General features: G+C 32.3%; 2 protein-coding genes across 4 annotated transcripts; one reads left to right on the forward strand and one right to left on the reverse strand.

Moving 5' to 3' along the window:
• Nucleotides 1-1,540: 1,540 nt before the first annotated feature.
• Nucleotides 1,541-9,115, reverse strand: eff (ubiquitin-conjugating enzyme E2 eff). Of its 3 annotated transcripts, none has more exons than XM_069053002.1 (7): nucleotides 8,781-9,115; nucleotides 8,207-8,270; nucleotides 8,111-8,142; nucleotides 7,642-7,825; nucleotides 2,282-5,071; nucleotides 1,947-2,199; nucleotides 1,541-1,893 (listed from the first exon to the last, which is right to left on the reverse strand). In XM_069053002.1, exons 1-5 carry the CDS (start codon nucleotides 8,802-8,804, stop codon nucleotides 4,932-4,934), a joined length of 444 nt encoding a protein of 147 aa, XP_068909103.1. In that variant the 5' UTR covers nucleotides 8,805-9,115; the 3' UTR covers nucleotides 1,541-1,893; nucleotides 1,947-2,199; nucleotides 2,282-4,931. The 3 variants fall into 3 exon arrangements, with proteins under 3 accessions (XP_068909103.1, XP_068909105.1, XP_068909102.1); XM_069053004.1 differs by having other exon boundaries at nucleotides 1,947-2,208; XM_069053001.1 differs by having other exon boundaries at nucleotides 1,947-5,071.
• Nucleotides 9,116-11,524: 2,409 nt separating this feature from the next.
• Nucleotides 11,525-13,392, forward strand: LOC138135377 (uncharacterized). Its single transcript, XM_069054094.1, has 2 exons — nucleotides 11,525-11,641; nucleotides 12,516-13,392. Exons 1-2 carry the CDS (start codon nucleotides 11,630-11,632, stop codon nucleotides 12,987-12,989), a joined length of 486 nt encoding a protein of 161 aa, XP_068910195.1. The 5' UTR covers nucleotides 11,525-11,629; the 3' UTR covers nucleotides 12,990-13,392.
• The last annotated feature ends 5,437 nt before the right edge of the window (nucleotides 13,393-18,829 follow it).

Raw genomic sequence — 18,829 nt, forward strand, 5'->3', positions numbered from 1 at the left:
AGTTCTTGTGTAAATTGGGGTTTTTTGGCACGAGTGGGCGCCAAAAAAGGCCAATTGACACACGAACGAGTTGAATACAACGTTTTTTTGTTCAACGACCTCCTTAAAGGCTTAAAATATTTAAAATTAGCTTGACGTTTCATTTTGACTAGTGGTGATATTTATAAAAATCCGTTCACATAGGAGAAAATTCTCAAATTCTGACAGTGTCGAACAAAAAAATACAGAATGCATGTTTTTCGATCAAGTTATGAATGAAAAACGTATTGCTGGCTGCATTTAAATTTCGTGAGGGTGTGAATCAGTGTGTATATGAATATGTATACACACTAGCACACAACTCTGTATATTGTGTTGCTTACACGATTTTTTTAAACATTTATAGAATTTGAAATTTGCATTTCAAATTGTAAATTTACCCGCTTCAAAAATATGCCATTCCAATGAAAATATCGTGTTGTAACGCGAAAACAATTTTAAATAAAAAATTTTTTTTTAATTAATTTTGAAATATCCAGCGTTTTAATTTGAAATGTCAATAATGCGGCTGTCAGTATCGTCAAGTCTTCAACCACCGGAATTTACTCCAGTTATACCATTTAAAAATAAAATTCAGCATTACCAACTCAAACAGTCCTTCTTAATCACCCTGTAAATGTCAATATTTGTAAATGTTTGAAATAAATAAATATTGCAACAAGCATTATAATACTCATTAAAAATTTCACATTCTCAATAAAACAAAGTACATTTTCGGGGATCTTGTTTTCCGTAGCCGCCCCTTATGTCTTTTTTTTTAATTTCACCTCAAAGTTGGCGTTGAAGAGTCGATTGTGAACGCACTACGGATTACGGATCAGCTGTTTACACTAGCAGATAATTAGAAAAAAATTACCGCTGTCTTTTTACTTTTTTAAATAAAAGATCCTTTTCTAAGTTTCACGTAGTTTACCTTTAACTTCCATCTTCGCCTACAAAATCTTTTTTACAATAATTTGGAAAATCCAAGACACTTGAACAACATGAAACATCACATTTTCAGGCAACGTCAAATTTGTTTGCTTTGACAGTTTTGTTACTTCTCAATTGTGGACAATAACATGGTGCTTCGTAACGAAGTCTTGGAAGAATTTCAGTGTTCAGTTTGTACAGAATACATGTTTCCTCCGATCAGTGAATGTGTGCGAGGACATGCCTTATGCGAAAATTGTGCAGTTCAATTAGAAAATTGTCCAGAATGTCGTGCGTTGATCACCTACACAAAGAATTCAGCACTAGAAGAGTTGCACGGAAAATTGGACTTCCCTTGCAAGTATTTCAGAGACGGTTGCACATTCTATGGGAAAACGAGCAGGTTGAAATTGCACGAATTAGACTGCAATTATAACAAGCAGAAGAAAAATGTCAAGTGTTCCAGAAGAAAAACACCTCCGTTTTTTTCTGCGGTGTTTTTCTTCGCCACTTTCATATTATTCGAACTATATTTGGTTTTTAATAAAGAGAAAAACGGCGATGTCGACGAGGAAATCATACAACTGGATTAAATGCTTATAAATTTTATTGTAATAAAACGGTATAAATAAGAAAATAAATAACTAAATGTAGTGGCTTGCGATGGTGGTGCTTTCAGAGTCAAATCACAAAAAACGTTTATGCCAAGGTCGGAAAGTCGTCCCCGTCAGAGTTGTAAGCATCATGTTCGTGGAGGAAATCGTAGTCGGGGCGGAAATTGTAGATTCGTCTCTTTTCATTTGAATATCTTCTCAGCGAAAAGAGGGGTTGGTAATACTCATCGGCTGCTGTAATTAAATCGTTACCGTCATCATCTTCGTCATTCGTCAAAGGGTACGCTTGTGTTAGGAAAACGCAGAAAATGGCCAACGTGGCACATGTCTGAAACAAATACCTAGTTAAAAAAAATAACAATAATAGAAAAATACACTTACCACAATAAACTTCTTTCCCATTTTTATTCTTGTGTTGAGACTGACTTCGTTTTGGTAGGTAGGTACCACTCGTACTGCTATAATCTTTCGACTGAACCACCTCAGGTATTTATAGTACTTATAGTCTCCAATACTGCATAAACAAATTTGCGCTTCTGTGAAGACGTAATGATTCTGATTTACACCCAATATGTAATTTTACGATTTTTCCGTTAGAAAATTTCGTTGATCAGAGTATTTTTTCGACATTTTACTAAAAATCCTTATCAATATAAAATTTTGATCGATTAGAAGAAATAACGTATCTGTTAATATATTAATAAAAAAATAATTACCAAAAGAACATTCACTGTTGACATTCATTTGTCATCGATGTATATTGTTGAAATAAGCGTACAATTATCACCCATCTTCTTCTAAAAATAATTCACGAGTTTGATAACGGAATGTTTCAATATGACAGATGACTCAGTTTGCAACTATTGAATTTTTTCATTAAACATGTTTACAGAACAATATCTTCATTAGTATTACGCATTTCTAAAAAGATCGATTCCTTCTATGAAACCTGATCTCAATTTTGAAATTCTAGTCTTGTTTAACCACATGTAAACATAAATCTGTTAATCAATTGATTAATTTTAATTTTTTTTAAATAAAAAAACGATTAAATAAGTTCTAGTTGGTATTGATTTTAATTAGGTAAAACCACAGGCATAACGAGATACAACAATCGTTTGTTGCATAATTAAAATTTATAATGAAAAAGTGCAATTAATTCATTTACATCTTTTCAATGTTTACGATTTTATATATCACCAAAAAAATTTAAACATTAAAGTTTGACTTCTCAGATGATAATTCTTCAATGAAACTGTTTATAATGTCAATTTGTAGTTATTACAAAAATTGTGCACGTACCATCACCATGGTGCCACTAATTTGATTATCCAAAAATTAATACTTACTGAAATAACTCTACTACCAGGAAAAATAGTCGTACTACATCTTGTTAAAAAGTTTTACCATTTATAATCAACTTTTTGAAACAAAAAATTACGTCTTTTCACAGCACGTAGGTAATGACTTTTGTTGTTTTTCCAAGTTAGAAAAAAACGCAAAAGACCCAGATATCATACCCTACAAATTATATTATGGCATCACTTTCTTTGCGGAACGCCCTCATCTAATTAGTTCTGCAACTTGGTGAAAAAATTTCATAACTACACCTTGATGAGCAAATTGACATTAGTAACTTATAAACGATCAACAAAAAGAAAACATCGTTCTTTTGCGTTTTCTAAAATTCTGTTGTTTACCATTGAGTGTCATGCACGATGTTTAAATTCATGTGCTTCTGTCCGGGTCAATATTTACTTTAGGTCAGATGGCGACATTGATCCTGAAAAACAATTGTCAATTTGTAACATCGTCACATTAGTCCGACACAAGTTCTTGTATAACAATGAACAAATACTGTAGTCGTCTACTGTTTTCTTGCAACACTATTTAATGTTTGACCTGAAACAAGAAAACTATAGTATAGTACACCTCTATTATTTTATTTATTGTAGGTGCAGACGGTAGAATGTAGATGTGCCGTCTGTATTTTCCGCAGAGTATGAAGCAATCAGTTAAAATATTATTGTTTCGCCTAAAACATCAAAGTAAATGGTAATAATTAATAATACATTTCAGTTTCAAAGTAAACTTTTATTGAGGTTTTCAAATATTTTATTATTCCACACAAACCAAAATAAACAAAACGTTAAACAAATAATTTAAAAACCCAAATTTTCCTCATTCTCACTTTCAATAATAAAACCACCAACATTCAACGCTAATAAAAAAACAACAGAGTTAACTGTATTTTTATTTTAATTTCCTGATAATTGCGGAGAAAAAAATATATATTATGTAACAAATCCTTACTATGCAATAATAAATTGGTATTATACACTGAATAATTTAACGAGAATAACTGTGTCTCAATTAAAAAAGGGGAGGAGACAACCCTGCGTGAGGGTCCCGGAAATTAGATTTCACCAGGGACAGGAAGCAATCTCTTATTTATTACATTCGAGATTTTTACACATTATATTTATGTATAAAAAGTTTTACATGGTTTAAATAGTACAGTCATAACTGCAAACAAACAAGAAGTGTCCACATCTGTGTGAAATAAATTACGTTATACTTATTCTATCCTGAAATTTTTGCCAGAACAATTTTCCTATGACTTGCCTGATTTTCATTTTAAGTGTTGGGGAATTGCTTTTAGGAGTACTTGAGCAGACAAAGCCTCCACCATAATTTTTACAAAATAACGTTCGGATGTTAAAATGTGATTGCTCTGTTTGCTCTTTGGTCAACTTCAGTGTAAACAAAACGTCACGCGACTCTGATAAGGTTGTCTTACCTTTAAATTTAGCCGAACAGTACTAGACATCTGAGATCTAGAATATTAAAAACTTGAAACATGTATAGAATGTAGAGAATTGCAAAAAAATCATTTATTACAATACACCTAGTTGAACCACAAAACCTACATATTAATTTATCTAACAATTATATTAGTATATGAGTGTCATCCATACGTTGGATAGAAAATCCGGGACCCGACGATGAAATCAAGTATTAAAAATGCCTGCCGGATGTTTATTACCAAACAAGCAACACGCACTTTCACTACTCCTGCAAGGTAGTCGGGTGCAAGTGGGAAAAAAAACTCAACCCAACACTTGACTTCTTACAACCACAATATATTAAAATAAGATAATTTCAAATTTAATATAGATTATAACTGATTTTTAAAACTTTAAAACCCCAATTGCATACTGTGGTAGTAAGTGATGGAGGGAGCACAGTCCAAAGCAAAATATACAAGTTGACAAAAATGAACGCTGGCTCATCCCCCCCGAGTGTTGCAATTAAATAAGTTGTTTTTATCTAAAGTGTGAAGTGTGGGGTTTGGGGGCCGGGGCATCACATAGCATATTTGCGAGTCCACTCGCGCGCTAGCTCGTTGTACTTTTCCCGGTCGGTTTTATATATCCTAGCAATTTCTGGTACTAATGGATCATCTGGATTTGGGTCGCACAAAAGTGAGCAGATTGATAAGAGTACTGGAACAAAACAAAAGTTAGTCAATGTCATCACTCCCAAACCAATCAATACAAGCTATTAATTACTAATTTATTTATCATTGATCAATAATCCTCGCTCGCTGTTTAATCAAGTCAGCTTCTACAAAAATCTGCAAATAGACTATGTATTGTATTTCCTTTCAAAACATTTTTACGAGGTGTGCTTTTCGTTACTTACGAAAAAGAAAATTCTATAATTATTACGCTTTATATCACGTGCGAAATTTTTAGATGGGTATCATGAAACAGCAAACACAAGGTTGTTTCCTGTATGATTAACAATTTCACCTTAATATAACGACTTTTTACATCTACTTCCTTTTTGAGTCATTAAGTACAAACTGACGTCGTTACTGTCCCAAATTAAACCGGAGTTGAAACGAAAAACGTGTGGGCAGATTCTCCCACATTCTGTCGATTTTCATAATAATAAAATGTACTCGTACGAAAATAATTAACATGGTCGTAAAATTATATCAGAAAAGTTAAATTCGTACAGAAACGGTACCCACAGTTATCATTTTATCCTTTTGTTTTTCCTTGGTCTAGAATGTCAAACAACACAAGAAATATCTTAATATACATTACGAACACACCCCCGGCATACCTATCATAAATGTCGGTACATTCTGTCGACCATGTTCACATTATCGAAGTATTGAGTACATCGGTACTTTATTCACCAGTTATTAGCCAGCAATTAGATCCGCACGTGGCGAAGCAAAAATAACTATTTAAAATTTGGCAGGTTAAGGTACTTGTCTTTTCAGAAGAAAAAAAAAACCAACTGATGATTCTCATTATGAAACCTATTAAATCTTACACAATTCAAGAGATATTTCCCAGTTGAAGTCGTGAAACACAGAAGCAAATGTTCACTATATGTAGTAATATCCTGAGTACATGTCAAGTTGTCCAAGATTATAGATAGAGAATTTGATGCTGTGGAGGGATATTTTGGTAGATTATTTCCAGAAAAAAATTAAACCTACAGCACAGTAAATGTATAAAAAACGAAAATGCGTTAGTTAATAAATATTTTTCGTCTCATTCATTTAAAAAATCTGATCGCTGCCAAATTATAATTTCAGCCAACGACAAACAGACAGCGAAATATTCAGTAATTGTACTAGTACATGAATTTGCTGGTCAGTGGCTGAACTTCAAATTTGGCATCGATTTGACTGGATTAGTTTTTTTGAAGGAAATGTGGATAATATTTTCTGGCTTCTGAAATGTGTCACAAGACTCTTATTTGAAATAAAAACCGCACTAACGAAACAAAATATATTTCAAAAAAGATTTTGTCATACAACGTAGCGTTAGATAATGACACAAAAAAGAAAGAAACAAATACATTTTGACTTCATTGGCTAAAAACAGATTTCGTAATTACTTCACCACTTTATGGATGAATTTAATGTCAACACTTTATTTTATGGTAAGTGAACTAGTTCTACCACCTGAATCGAGAATCTTAAAACTGTAAATAACGATTATAAATTGAAATCACCTAACTGTGTTTCTAAAAAAAGACGATTCTGCAAATAATGAATATGAATGACACGATGCGTTTCTTGAAATTAAAATTTACTGAGTTTTATAGTAGGTACTGTGAAAAACCTTGTTAGAATTAAAAAATCGTTTACGAAAGACTCCTCCAGTCGGTAAAAACAAAAAAATTTCAAATAACAAAAATAGAACCACACGTTGCCGTTACCAAATAATCACATGCAGTGACCTTAGATATTTTTCTCACGAAATAGCTATTGTAAGATTTTTTTTTAAATAAACATACATGGACACTAAAATATGGGTTTATGAAACAAATTCTTTTCACAAACGTATAGAAAAATGTAACAGAAAATGTTTTTACTTACACAGTCAATTATACAATGCAGTTTTAATGCCCTATTTATTGACGATAAGCGATAAATAAAATTATATATTGCACGTATCCTCTCTCAGGAATTTATTTCTTCTAAGAAAAGAAAACAAACAGACAAGGCCATGTGATTTTCTTACGGACTCAGTTATTACACCAACCACCCAGTTACAATGAAATTGGATACAAATTACACTGCATTATCTGACAGGTAATGAAGTATAACGGCATTTTGACGAAAAATTTCATGTTAAATTTATATAAAAAATAATCTTGCATTTGGTATATCAAAGCTCACTACCTGTTTACCAATTTTTCTAGAGTAATTAATACAAAACTTCCCTAATATTGATTGCTTCATTTATAAAATAAGTAACTACATTTACAAAATTAATATCAAATTGTTATCAAGCAAATGAAAGATTAAATATCAAAACATGAACTTCACTAGATGAAAATCATTTTCACCTTTTTTACACAGTATCATGATAAATCATGATGACTCATAATTGAATGATAACTTGGAAATACCAAATGTGGAGATTGTAGTGTAATAAGAATAAAAAGATATCACAATTAAAATTTGTATGCACAATTTTAATATAAAATCTTAATTATTTAACATAAAACTAAAAACAGAAAATCAAAACATAAAATAACATACCTTTTGAAATTGTAAGTGCTGGTGACCACTGCGAACGTAATATATCAAGACAAATGCTACCATTACTGTTTATGTTTGGATGATAGATCCTTGTAGTAAACGCAACTTTTGGTGGTTTGAACGGATAGTCTGTTGGAAAATGAATTGTTAAAAAGAATACTCCCCCTTGGTATGGACTATCAGGCTGCAAAGAAAGTCACATTTAATTGAAACTTGATAAAAATGATATGAATTTTTCTACATAAAACAGTTCTTACAAAGAAAAATGCAAAAAGCATGTAAATAATAGTCAGTACAAATTACTTGGTCTAATTTAAGCATTTTGGTAGAAAGCTCAGATCAATATAATTTAGTGTTTGCATAAGGTTATTGAATAAATAAATTACAAGTCTATTAATAGCTTCATTTCAGTTATGTGATGTCCTGAATTGAGCTAAAGTAAAAAAATTATAGAAAAAAGAGTACTTACTGGTCCCATAATTGTGGCTTGCCAATGAAATACTAGAATAAACATAGACATGTGATTTAATGATTGGTAATATTGCGAATAAATCGTTGAACTTACAATCATCTCCAACTGGTCCTGCTGAACATTGTGCTGGAGGATCTCTGCCGAGGTCTTGTAATTCCTAAAAAACAAGAAAAATAGGTTTGAAAACTCTTGAACAGGTATCAGGTTAATAATAGACACCTGAAAGTCAGGGGCCTAATATGGTGAGGTTAGAAGCATGAAACATCAACCCAAGGTCTTAAAATTAGCCGCATTGTTGTGAATCGATGTTTTTTCGCAAAAACCGATCACGACCAAAATGAAAACGGGTCTCGACCGGGATTGACAATGGTTACGTTATATCCGGCATTTTTTGTGCCATTTGATAAGGTGAAGCAGGAAAATAGTCAAACACTGTCACGATCTGACAAAATGCAATTCGAGAGGCCCCTCGGTCTACGAAAACGGTATAAAACCACCCAACGTCGTACAAAAAATCAGATCATAACAGGATTAAACGGTATTCCAGTGCGATTCACAGAGTCGGATCACAAAATCGTTAAGGGCGTTTAACTGCCACAAAAACAACTTCAACACCACGTTCTACAATCACATGCGAACATCACTTTCACTGTAAACTTTAACGTACCTTGTTAATTCGTTTTAAAGCCATTTGACGGAGTGTATGTGTAATAAATACTGGCTTTTCACCAGACAATGAAACCTCGAGCCAAGGACCTCTGATAGGAGATTGCAAAGATGGCCTCCTTCAAAACTCACAGACACGACGTAGGTCAAATGCGGACTTCGGGCGATTTTTTGGACGTTCAAACTCGACCAGGTGCACGTCACCACTTTTAACTAATTACTCGAACAAATGTACAGTACAGAGACACTTTGTCTTTCAATAAAGAGCACGGCAAAAGCTTTATGTTCCAGAAAAGATGACTGATCACTTCCGTGGCGACTTGCTCATGTCGATAAAACAGGCATCGTACTGCTTAAGCCAACTGCACACTAGTTCGCGACGTTTACCGTTGGGCTACACCGCAAAAGGGGTCGCCCAATTTAATTTCAGTACTTTGAACCGTGATTCAGAAACGTACAACATACGACATGCTCAAAACATGCTTTTTTACTCAAGATCAAGAGTCAAGACACAAAAATATTAAAACGGTGCTCTTTTGGCGTTGTTTTAATTGGATATTTATTTTTGTATTAAGGGCGTGAAGGAGGCGATTTTGGCCCGCGGCGGAATTATAAACACGAGGCCCGAAGGGCCGAGGGATTATAAGACGCCAATCATTTAAATCCACCTTAAAGCTTTGAAAAAATAAATGACATGATTCGTTCTCAAAAATCAAGAGTTATAAAACTGTCATCAAAAAAATATTCCAATTTGACTGCAACAGTCAAATACCATAAAACGATTCTAAGAAATGTATTTAAAAATGAACAATTTTTCAAAGTCACATCCGTAATACATGTAGATAGTCAAAAAAGTTCGCTAGAGCCATCATCAATATTTTTCTGTTCCCTTTCAGCTGGAAGATAAAAATCAGAGATCAGATTAAAATAAAACTTAAATATTAAAGTTGTTTAAATCAGAAGAAATAGTCCAATAATGTTTGAAATGATTTTTTTTATGGAAAATAAATTTCCAATTTATTAAAGGAAACATCTTTCTGCTCTATTAGTTCTCATTCTTTCGACGGATCACATTCTCATCATTATCTCAGACAAGCCTGAGACTGCCAGCATTGCAAATATTTACATAACGCACTGTCTTACTTTCGCTTCTTTTTAAAGACTGATACGTCACAGACACACCACTATTTTATCCGACACACCTTTCTCTGCTTTTACGTATTAGTGACCTTGTCAATGTTTGAAATATGCTCCTGACCAAATGTGAATAAATTACAAGGTCCTAGTTCAACATTCGTTAAATCCCAAAAAGTTGCAACGATCTGAAATAACATTTCATTTGGATTTAGACGGACACATAAATTATTGCTTGGACTAAAATATTCGTTCGAAAACGTTAAATTACTTTTTGTCCAGAAATTATCAAACCGGATGATCAACGATAATAATAAACCAATCCCACAATGCTAAAATCTCTGTTTTTTGCGGAAGTAATGTTTGTATTTAGCAATACATATTTTATATTAAAAATGTATTTAGATCGCAGAGTCGGTGACATTTAAAAATTAGGTGATTTCAAAGTTCTGTACATATTTGCGGCAAACAGATTTCCATTTCTACAAGAAGTTTTGCTGCTGCATAATGTTTTTATTGCAAATAAATTGCTCCAGTGCTATTAACGTTGAACTATTTATTACACAACAAAATAATTACTGATTTCAGCAAATTTTCCAAACTTTGATATTTAATTTAATGAACACTTCGGTGCGAATTATTAACGACGGAAGTCTAAAATATGTCGTTTCAATTTTATTGATTGTGACTTACGTTTCAAACAACAGCAATTGTTAAATCGAACTACCATTATATACCGATTATGAGCCTGTGTTAGCAAGTTCAAGAGTAAAAACTTGACATTGATTGTGTAAAATGTAATTTTATTCAGTCTCACAAAATTATTGTCAAACTGTCTCAACCTATGACATATAACAACAGTAATAAAGACGTTTACGGTTCGTTAACAGTAATTCGTAATTTAGTGAAAGGCATCTACTAAATTTTCATCAAATGACATTGAAATTTATGCGGTTTTGTAATTTTCACTTTAATTACTACGTTGCTTAAGAAAAACAATCGTAACAATACCAGAGCAATTCAACGAGAATAACAATACATCCTACAAAAATTAATATAATAATTATAATTTGCCAATTATTTAACCTTAGACCTAATTCGTGATGACTTTCTCGGATATTTTTGAAAACTGAAACCTACGATTCCAACTCCTTGAAAATTGAAATTTGCAATACAATTGTTTGTTAACTGAACTGAAACGACTATTGCTGAGACGTTTATTCACCATCTAGTGGATAATAAATGTTTATTGTTTCCATTCTTTCGATAGCAATAAATTGCTTTTTAATAATTTCTTGTTAATGACAAAAAAGGTAAATTGTCAATACCTAAGTACTACCTAGATACATTAATCCGCAGTTCTTGTGCACTTCCTTATTATCATTAAACAATATAAAAACCACAATGTTGTGTGATAAAATTTTACAAAAAAAATGTGTTATCAAAAACTCAACTTTAAACTATCATTTTACATTGTAATAGTAAAGTTTATTACACATTTACAAACCAGTATTTTTCGATTTTTTATAAATTTTAATTAAAACTCCTTTAGATATTATCTAATTGTTGAGGCTTGGCTGCTTGTCAGCGATGAATTGCAAATTTCAATGAACTTGTACATAACACTGCAATGTTTCAGAAGATAAAAGTAGGGGTGGTAATGTGATACTCTTTCAGTTTATTCTTGACCGACATCAGTAAAAGTCCACTGTCAGAATGTGTACCACGGTTAGTGCTTTTACTTCGAACGTGTGTTGGTTATGAATTTGTCTATGTGTGCTCGTGTGTATGTGTGTTGTGTGCGTCTGGTGAAAACTAATAAATCTGAAAATTTACAAAAATAATCATTTTTCGTGTTTTCCGGTTTCTAATTCGTTCGTAATTTACCAAAGAAATTTTGTGACTAACAAAAAATCTTAAAGTATCAACACAACAAAGTACCTACTGTTTAATAATTATCATATAATTGCTTATTTAATTTTTTGCTTCTGGCTTCCATTGAGTAAACAATAATGTCGAGCGATAATTTTTATTGGGGAAACGATACTGTAATATGTACTTCACTTGTGGTAAACATGACTAGACAAGATAAGTGTTATTACAATGTCCTGTCCTGTTCACTATTGAAGGTGTTTGATAATATAAATCAACACAAAAATGGGCTTGACAGTTGTTGGGTACTCAAAGAATTTATAAACTATTGTATTAGGCAGAACAATAATTTATTACACATTTAATAAATAATTTGGACATCATTAGTAGCATCAACGCAATCAGAAAATTATTTGAAAATCATGAAAAATTCGGTAAACCTTGACAAATTTCAATATATTTTAAAGAATTTATTTTCAGTTGCTCTTAAGATATGATTAGATTACTGACAAGGTCTAATTTCATTTGCAAATCTGTTAAAATAGGATTAACGGATTCAGTGAGAAAAGTATTTAACACTTGGCTTAATTATGCTAATGATTATTAAACTTGCAATATCATTATTGATAATTAACACCGGTTAAACCAATTTCAACGCAATTTCAAACCTTGCAAATTAACATTAACACTTTTTTAATTAACAAATATTTCGATCACGTTATTATTTCAGATGTCAGCTTCCCGATCAATTTTTGTTGTAACAACGCTGATGACCTTGACCATTTCAGCGTTAGATTTCCCTGCCGCCCAATTCCAGCACGAAATCATTTACACCAACGACGCTAGTTTGCTAACAGGATCCGTGAGCACTCCTGCTGAAATCGCTGCGCTTTCAGCCGGCAGCAGGATATCCACCGGTCTAGACTTCCATCAAGCAGGAAATCTGTTCCACACACCTGCTTTCGATGCTGTCAACCTGTTCACGCCGAACACTGTGCAACAACCTGCCGAGACGCCCGGTCAGTTCGAGAATTACAGGAAAGCGCTGGAAGAGGAAGCGAGGGAAGCGGAAAAAGAAAAGAACGCAGTCACGGCAGCGTTCGGGAGAGGAATTGGGGGGTTGACTCGGGGGGCTGCTAGGAGTTATGTCAGTGTAAAGATGACGGGGGGTGACAAAACGTACAATTATGGATACACGATCTAGGTTTCTGCGAGGAAAATTTGTAAATAGAAGTGGTAATCGACAATTGACAAACGAGTACAGTATTAGGCAACATATTATTGTTAGCGTTGAATTTATTATTCATATATTTTTTTATTTATGGTTATTATTGTTAAAATTATGTATATTTTACGATTTTGTTGAGTAAATATGCCAAATATAACACACAGCAAGCATTCTCCTTGTCTGTCCGTTTCTACTTTTGCATTGTTGTATCACATTTGGCAAAATTATCTTCATATATTTTATTTTGTTGTACGTTATGTATTGTCTATTAACTAAGTAGTTTATATTATTTTGTAAATACCGTTCGTATTTTTCTGTTCTTTACTGTACGTAATTAGAAAATTATTGCAAATATATCAATCATTTGGTTACATCTGAACAGCAATTGGGTCAATTCCGTTTCGTGAAATTCGTGCTGCATAAAAAGAAAGTCATTGTGGGTCATCTATCATCGGTGTATTATCGCGCCAATTTAGAGTGCAACAAGTCTGACTTGTTACACCGCTTTTGAATAATTTCCTTATTTCCTTATTTTTTAGCACATTCCATAATACTACGTAATTTTTAAAGGTTAAAGATTATTGACTTCAGTTTTAAGATTGTTGAAAAATTTAATAATTTAATTACATATTTTAATTCAATTGTTTGAATGATTTAACGAAGTCTAGGGGATTATGTTTCAATAGTTGCTCATCGTGGAGACAAGTGTACAAAATAAATTCAGTTTTGCCTTCATTTATCATTCGATAAACTAATGCCGTCACAGATATGTTTGACTAATCGAATCCTCCTTAAAGTTACGCAAAGCTATTAATTTTCCTAAAATGAGTATGACAAGTTGACTGCGAACTAGATTTTTTAAAACCCGGGGCTAATAAAATTAAACGAGAACGGAGCAATTGAAATGAAAGTGAATTTGTGCCGTTCAGTCATGTGCAACATCGGTTTTGCTATTTGCATATTCATATCATGGTAATTTGGTGTATTGACTCGAAAATTATTCACCAGTAGGACCGTCTATGTTTCCGTTATAGTAAAAGTAATGAATATTGAAAAATATAGCTATAGATTAGCCAACACCAGCATTGTTTACCTGCTGTAATTTTGGCTTCAAATGAAAGGTCATGTTTTGTAAGTACATATTAAATTATATCTAAATCTGTACAGTACTAAATAGAAATTGGTTCAATTTATAAATCATTTATAAAAAAAATGATATCAGGAAAATTTAGCTAGAATAACTTCACAAACATATTGTTCGTATAACTTCTAAATTCGTTGTAATTAAAAAATGATGACTACTTTTCATAAATATGTATTATTCATTCAAATCGTCGATTGCTGGAAATTAAATTGAAGTATTCTTGGAAAATCATATTTATCGCGTGTCTTTCATGACGTAAAATGTTGCAGAACAAGTTTCTCTCAGTTCATACAAACAAAGCAATACGACATATTATTCTTCTTTGTGTAGAAAAGTAATACAACAAAAACAAGTAAAAGTAAAATAAAAAATTAATTAATCAGATCATAAACTAACTGAAAAATAAAATAGGTTCCTGTAATTGCTTTACAGATTACTGTTATAGCATGAAGAAAATGTGTTCCAAGAATATTGTCACTTCTTTTAGTCAACTTATTCTTTCACTGACCGTGAGATAATATTATTGATGAAAAAATATCGTACAAATATTATGTTTTGCAGACCTTGTTATAGACACATATTTTTAATAATTACAATGAATTGCAATTTATTTATTTTTTTGAGTAAAAACTTTATTTTCAATAATATTCAAGAAATTGTCGATTTAAATATCTCCTAAAAAGATTAGTGGATCCACAGGATCAGTGGTTCCATTACATACGTGGTAAATAAAAAAATGTCTAATAACTGCTCAAATAATTTCCTGGCGCATCCACCATTTCTGAAATTTAGACTTCAACGAAATTTTTAAAATAGAGTTTTGGCTCTTATTTATAGTTCACAAGCTGACAATAAGATAAATTTAAAAAGATAAATTTGCTGCTTACATTTTTAAAAACCTAGATCGAAAACGAGACTCAGTGGGTGAAAATCGGTTATATTGCAACTGCTTGAAACAACAGCGTCATCATTTTAAGTAAAAATATAAAATATACAGCTAAAAAAACACTGTCATTAACAAATTTATTGTAAATTAGAATATTAAAAAACTGTTATATCTTTTAGAAAGTTCTACTAATTATATAGATCAGTTTCATAATCTGCGGCTCGCGGAGCTCCAAGATTTAGTGATGTCCTTACAAGAGGTCGGCGAAAGGCTGACGAAATATTATGCTGTTTTACCATTAATATAGAAATTGACAAGTTACAAGATTAAAGACGATCCTGAACATGTGTTTAATTTATTTTAAAAGGAACTTTATTTCAAATTACTAAATACCTTCAGGATCCAGCACGAAAATAGTGACGAAAAAGGATGAAAAGCACTGATATAAGTGATTGAGGATCTATAAATAAATCAAATTATGATTTTTTTCTATAGACGAAGTTGTTCATTTTTATTGTTAGTTATTTAAGGCTCCACGATCCCTAGCGCCTATACTAAATACATGGAGTTATTTTTTTCGGAATTTTTCTACAAAATCAACTTTGAAGCAATGCTTGACTTTTGGTTGGTTAGTAGGCACCTAAACGGAGGTCGATAGCATATTATTTTTAAAAAAAGTATAACAATTAATTTGCAATTAAATAAAAACGCGAAATCATTTTTTTCGGATTTTTTTGTCCTGGAACGTTTTTTCGCGGTAAGTAAACACTCATTTGATAGATAATTGAAATACGGAGGTCGATAACATTTTCTTTTTTCGTTTACTGTCGTAGTTTTTTTGTTATTTATAAAAAATAAATCCGAAAATAGGCAACCAAAAGTACTTAAGACGACGCGGCCCTTGCCGCTCGGACATGGTTTATGGCTAGTGAGAGCGACTTACGCAGGTCCTTATAACGCACTAATACTTTTATGACCGAGGGTTCGGTCAGCCCATTGCTTTGGGCCGTCATTTATTACGGGGGGTCTTTAACGCACTTGTGCTCTGCAATTTTTGCGATATTATAAAAACAGGTTGCACTGATCAGAATTGTCATAAATGTCATCTTTGATAATAATCATGATTTAAAAATTTAAAAATTATTCGTCAAAAACCAAATTCACATTAAAATTTTTTGTTTGCTATTCAACCATTTTTAATGAGTGAGTGAAATTTTTTTTATCAATGAACCATAGGGAAACTATTTTAGGAGTAGTATTTTAAATGCTCAAACTGTTTGCCAAAAGCTGCTAAATACGACTACCTAGTAACCTAATCGTTCTAGAAAATGGTAGAATAATAAAATTATTAATAGAATTAATAAATAAAAATAGTCCAATAATATGAACTCCCAAAATTTATGCATATAAATTCATCCATTACCATTCACCATTCATTATTTTTGCCAATTTTGTTACTTTCATTTAGAGATGATTATGAAAGCATCTAGTGGGACCACGAAGAGGCTGGCAAGTTCCCACCGGGCCAAGGAAGGGGCTAGGTTTCAGTTAATTAGGAATGCACAGTTATTTTCAAATTCAAATGACAACCAAAAAGTCACCTATTTGACATAAAAAGCACTAAATTCTACGCAGAGAAAATACTACCTAGCGTAAATTATTTATATATTTACCTTCAAGCAGTGATATTTTTGCCCTGAAATTATGCTCTAATCATCTAATGTATTCTAGTGCATTTTGTAGTGTTGAGTTACAAGTCTACAATTTAAAAATCTCCCAAGCTCTCGCTGGACGGAGTTTACCTCTTTTCACCGTTGTTACTCTACGAGTCTACGGTACCGTTATTTTCGGATAATTGGTCCTAGGTAAGTACCTAGAAGGACTCGGAAAATCCAATAGTCCCTTTGTTATCGAAAGAGTCAAAATTCCTGGTACACATTAAAAAATTTCAAGTACTATCAAGCTGCAAACGTTCGGTGCGATCGAAATCACGTATTATTTACGACAATTATGTTGGTTCTTGCTGTTATCAAATAAAAACTTTATTAATTATGATTGAGTGGTTGATTGATCAGAGAATTAACTTTTTTTATAGGTAGGTATAGATAAGTACATGGTTATGTTTTATAATTTATAAGTCTTTTTTTAAGATGCTTCTTATAGGTAAATTTCGGCTATTTCTCGAGTCAATTATTTCGGGCAACATTGCATTCATGTAAAATTTTTCTAAAGGATCTATCATTTTTGGCGATTGGTAATATGCAGTTGACCTTGAACCTGGTACATATAATTGTCATTTTCTTTTAATAATATTTTATCATCATCCCTGGGATCAATTTCTAAATATTTAATATTTTTTTTTTCTATTGCCGTTTTGATGTCGGTGTTTCGAGCAGCAAATGGACATTTGATTTCAACAATTGAATCCAAGTCAACCAATCCATCTGGTGATGCTCCCAAAAATTTTTTCTCGGTGTCTACAAATAAACCGCACGAACTAACATTTAAACACGTTATTTCTTCAAATTTTTGTTTTGCTTTCTCTTCGTTGTCAATACCCCATTGCAGTGATTCAGGCAATTTTTTAAATTTTGATTTTCCGACGCGACATAAAATATCTTTTATCGTATTTGCAGTGTCCGTGGTAAGTTTCATATTTATTATTCTTCCAAAATTACTAGCGGTTAACCTATTATTTCTTAGTCTCTCCCACTCGTCATTATTGCGTTGCCCCATTGTTAAAATTGGAATTGATGCAACATCACACAAAGTCAACTCATTTAAAAAATCTTGTTTTATTTTCTGATATGTAGCCTCTGGCATATCCATCATTTCCTCATCACCCAATCCACTATAACAAGCACCGTAATCTGAATCTGCACTCAATTTTTTAATTTTCCTTCTTTTATTATCTGCCTTTTGAGTTTGTCTATTTTTCAATGAATGGTCCGAAAATTTTTTGGTGTAAATACCAACATCATTACAACCTAAAACCTTCTCCAGTATTTTATACACAAATGTTTTTTTGTTATTAAAACTTATTATGTTTTGTAAATAGTGACATGCAGGTAAACACCGTTCACGTTGAATTGAACATTGCTAAATTGCATTATATTGGTTAGCTGCATGTCACTATTTACAAAACATAATTACAGAGTCAAAAAATTAAATTATTTGACATTGAGATTGTTAACTCAACGTCAACAACGTTTAATAATACGGATGCAATGTTTTAAATTTCATATGGTTTTCATGATCCATCGTTAAATAAATCATTAATCTTATTTTTGATACCTTCTTCAATTGTTACTTCACGTGGGGGAAATGGGTACTTTATTTCAAGAATTGCATCCGAATTTATTAATCCATCTCTTTGCTAAAAATGATTTATATTTATCAATAAACATGGCACAACTTTTAACATTCAACCCGATAATGTGCTCCAATTTTTCGCTTTGTTTTGTCGCAGAACTTCAAATGGATGATTTTTCTGAATACAAAATTTCTTTTACCGTATTTCTAGTGTCGGTATTCCGAAATAATGGTTTATGGGATAACGGGAACGGGTTTGTCGGCCGTGGCCTGTGTCGGCATTTCTACCTGACAGAAAATGCATGCATTTTATGACCATAACTTCTGCTCGAAGGACCCTCGGCAAATTGATTGACACCCGTCAAAATTTACAGAGTATACAACCCACTTTCCTCGAAACTGGAATTTTATTTTACTCCACTGGAGCCTTAAGGCAAACGGAATTGATGTGTGTCTAGCACATTTTTATCTTAT

This window comes from Tenebrio molitor, chromosome 7 (genome assembly GCF_963966145.1).
Source record: "Tenebrio molitor chromosome 7, icTenMoli1.1, whole genome shotgun sequence".
NCBI classification, from domain to species: domain Eukaryota; kingdom Metazoa; phylum Arthropoda; class Insecta; order Coleoptera; family Tenebrionidae; genus Tenebrio; species Tenebrio molitor.